Here is a 2823-nt window from a genome sequence, read left to right as displayed (position 1 = left end):
TTGGATCAGAAACCTATATGGCTATATCCATCTTGATCATTATAACTAAGTTGCATCTTGAAGAACATTCTCTTCTCTCTTTACAAATGCATTTTTTCCCACCGGAACTTGTCCTGTCCCATTTTAATGTCTCGCCAAACGTGTGACAAGTTCTTGTACTGTTATGTCCCCTCTTACCAACTGCACCCGAAAATCCCCTTGGCCTTGGATGTCGAGAGGCAAGTCTTTATACATGATCATTCCATTGCATTTTACAAAGATGGTGTTTTCGTGTCTTGAAAGTCACAAAGGAGCATACTATTCTATTCAGAATCTTGAATTAATTTGTTTTTTGACTGGTGTTTGGTATATGTTGGCATATGACAGCTTTTTCAGAAGCTGTACCCTGATGATGAATCCTTTCCAGAGACTGGAAACACCGACTCGCCCGATGAGCTAGAAGATGATGACAGTGAAGTTGGCCTAGAATCCTAGTGACGATCCCAACGCTTTCAGGTACCCAGATCATCACAGTTTTGCCACCTGCATTATTTTATTTACGGTTTTAGTTGAGACCCTACCTCTGCCTGATATTTCCTGGGTTTGTTTGGTTTCTGTTGTTGCAGAAAGTTCTAAAACGTAGATACAGAAGATAGATGTGGTCAGTTTTATATGTTGTATTGTATCAGAGTGAGTCGATAACCATGGGCCCAGTCGCTGTGGCTGGAAATGTGGTTTATGGTCTGACTGTTGATGGTGGTTGCATGGCSGATGTCCGCCATGAAATGCGYACTGCCTGAGGTGTTCCGTGTCGGTGCTTGGTGCTTGCAAATGGTTGTAAACACAACCTTCATCCACAAGGAGCTGTTGTAATGTGAAGCTGCACATTGATCGTTTGCTTTCGTATTGGTATTTAATCTGAACCTCTATTCAACTTTAGGATACTTGTTAAATGAACTACCATAATCTTTTCTTTTCTATCTAATACTATATTATAAAGCATTTACACCATATTTTTATTTTATTTTTATAAATTTAAGTTTATTATTCGTCACTACATGTTCACATTTTTTAATTTTAGCTCTTAAAAACAAACTTGGATAATAGACATTTTTTTGTTGCCTACTCACWCGAACCCATATCCTTCACTGATATAAACTAACTGCTCCACCGTTCTTGGAGGCCCGTTTTGAGCATCGATTTACAGTTGGATAATTTGGTTACCGTCGCCATCAAGAAGCGATTCGAGAAAATGATKGTTGAGCACTCGGATAATGGTAGGCGACATTTCYTAAATTTGATGTTTTTCTCTCCTCTGTTACTCCCGAGTCCCTACCCTCCGGCGTAGCAACCCCCATCGGAGTCAGCCTCTACCTTGGGCGTAACAGGCGCGTCTTCATTCTAGCTTTTTTCGGCACTGGGGATCCTAATTTGTTCCCGAGTACCAAACCTTGTACTTCCGCAAATTTGTTTTTTGTTAGCCATATAAGTTTGTATCCTGAAGATGGGATTCGAGAAAGAATCGAAAAGGTTTAGGTGGAGTTGATCGACGATTATTTAAAGATAAAAAAATAACCAATATATCCTGAATTAACGGAAAAACCAACGGTTACTGGATGGAGAGACAATATTAACAAACATCAAGAATAAAAACCGATTAAATGAAGTATAGGGACGGGATTCGTTAAAGTAGACAAAAATTAGGGACAAAAATGGAAGTTTACTCAAAAATAAATTTTGTTGAAAAAACTATGTACCGCTGCCAGGACTTGAACCTGGGACTCCCTTTTTAGGTGGAGGCGATTGATTTAGAAGATCTGTTCGATGTGCAACAGCGGAACTTCTGTCTTTCATCTCGCATTTATTTTATTTATCCTCTATAAAACATAAAGGAAATAACACCCTCTTCTCCGTGTAGCATAAATATTGATACATCATGCAACATTCAGGGTCGTTTATCTGGTAAAAGGTACGATAAATTCGATAGTTTAGCGATGGCAGCTCCAGCAAAATGCTTTCTGGTGACTGGCTCCCCTGTAAGTTTCCATATATTCATTTTGAATCCCACGTTCCTTTGAATCGAATCAAAGCTGAAGTTGAATCTGGTTTTCACTCCTCAGGGCGTCGGTAAAACCACTCTAATTGCTAGGGTTTTGGAGACACTCAGAATTTCCAACCCCAATTTAAAGATTCAGGGTTTCTTAACCCGTAACGCTCTATCATTGTACCAATTTAATCATACGATTAGGTGTTCGCCTTTTTTTACTGATCAAATAATGATAATCTGAGAGGAAATTTGGAATACGCAGGCGAGATCAGACAAGGAGGCGAGAGGGTAGGGTTTGAGGTGGTTACGTTAGATGGTCGTACTGCTCCACTTGCTTCTATTCACAGTTCTAGGTAAGTTTTTTTTTTTTATACCTTCTGATCATACAAAGGCGGCTTACATTTTTGCTATCCACATTATGTGCATTACTCCATTTGTCCCATGAATATCKTAAAGTTTTCTGGATCAATATAAGTGGCATCAATGGTTTGTGGTGTGAAATGGATAGATAAGTTATTTTCCAGATACACTGGAGGTCGTATGTACAAATCAAAAGATTATGTATGGTCAGCCAGATCTTATAAAATTGCCGAAAAGGAAATGCTGCTTTTGTCATGGGACAGAAGTAACATTTCTTTCTTTCTGAAACAACATTGTTGATGTTTAGATATTAAGGTATAATTGTCTAAATGAAAAAGGGTTCAAGCCACCTCTTTTAGTCGTGGCTAATGATTTATGATTGTTGGAGAATTAAAAGTTGTAGGATATTAGCTATTAATGTTGGGTACCCATAAACC

The 2823-nt window shown here is 38.6% G+C and overlaps 1 protein-coding gene across 1 annotated transcript; it reads left to right on the top strand.

The window, feature by feature from the left end:
- The first annotated feature begins 1866 nt into the window (after positions 1-1866).
- LOC112505469 (cancer-related nucleoside-triphosphatase homolog) lies at positions 1867-2617 on the top strand. The gene is made up of 3 exons (XM_025109373.1): positions 1867-2015; positions 2100-2187; positions 2289-2617. The coding sequence occupies exons 1-3, from the start codon at positions 1974-1976 to the stop codon at positions 2381-2383; spliced, it is 225 nt and encodes a 74-aa protein (XP_024965141.1). The 5' UTR covers positions 1867-1973; the 3' UTR covers positions 2384-2617.
- Positions 2618-2823: the final 206 nt, after the last annotated feature.

The sequence above is a fragment of the Cynara cardunculus genome, unplaced genomic scaffold (genome assembly GCF_001531365.2).
Source record: "Cynara cardunculus var. scolymus isolate 2C unplaced genomic scaffold, CcrdV1 Un_Scaffold_11270, whole genome shotgun sequence".
Lineage (NCBI taxonomy): Eukaryota > Viridiplantae > Streptophyta > Magnoliopsida > Asterales > Asteraceae > Cynara > Cynara cardunculus.
The sequence above is the reverse complement of the archived record's forward strand: the minus strand, read 5'-3'. Positions and strand labels throughout refer to the sequence as shown.

Coding starts and splice junctions, on each gene's coding strand:
- LOC112505469 (XM_025109373.1), top strand. CDS start 1,974: ATGGCAGCTCCAGCAAAATGCTTTCTGGTGACTGGCTCCCCT. Junction 2,016..2,099: donor TTCTGGTGACTGGCTCCCCT/GTAAGTTTCCAT, acceptor TTCACTCCTCAG/GGCGTCGGTAAAACCACTCT. Junction 2,188..2,288: donor GATTCAGGGTTTCTTAACCC/GTAACGCTCTAT, acceptor TGGAATACGCAG/GCGAGATCAGACAAGGAGGC.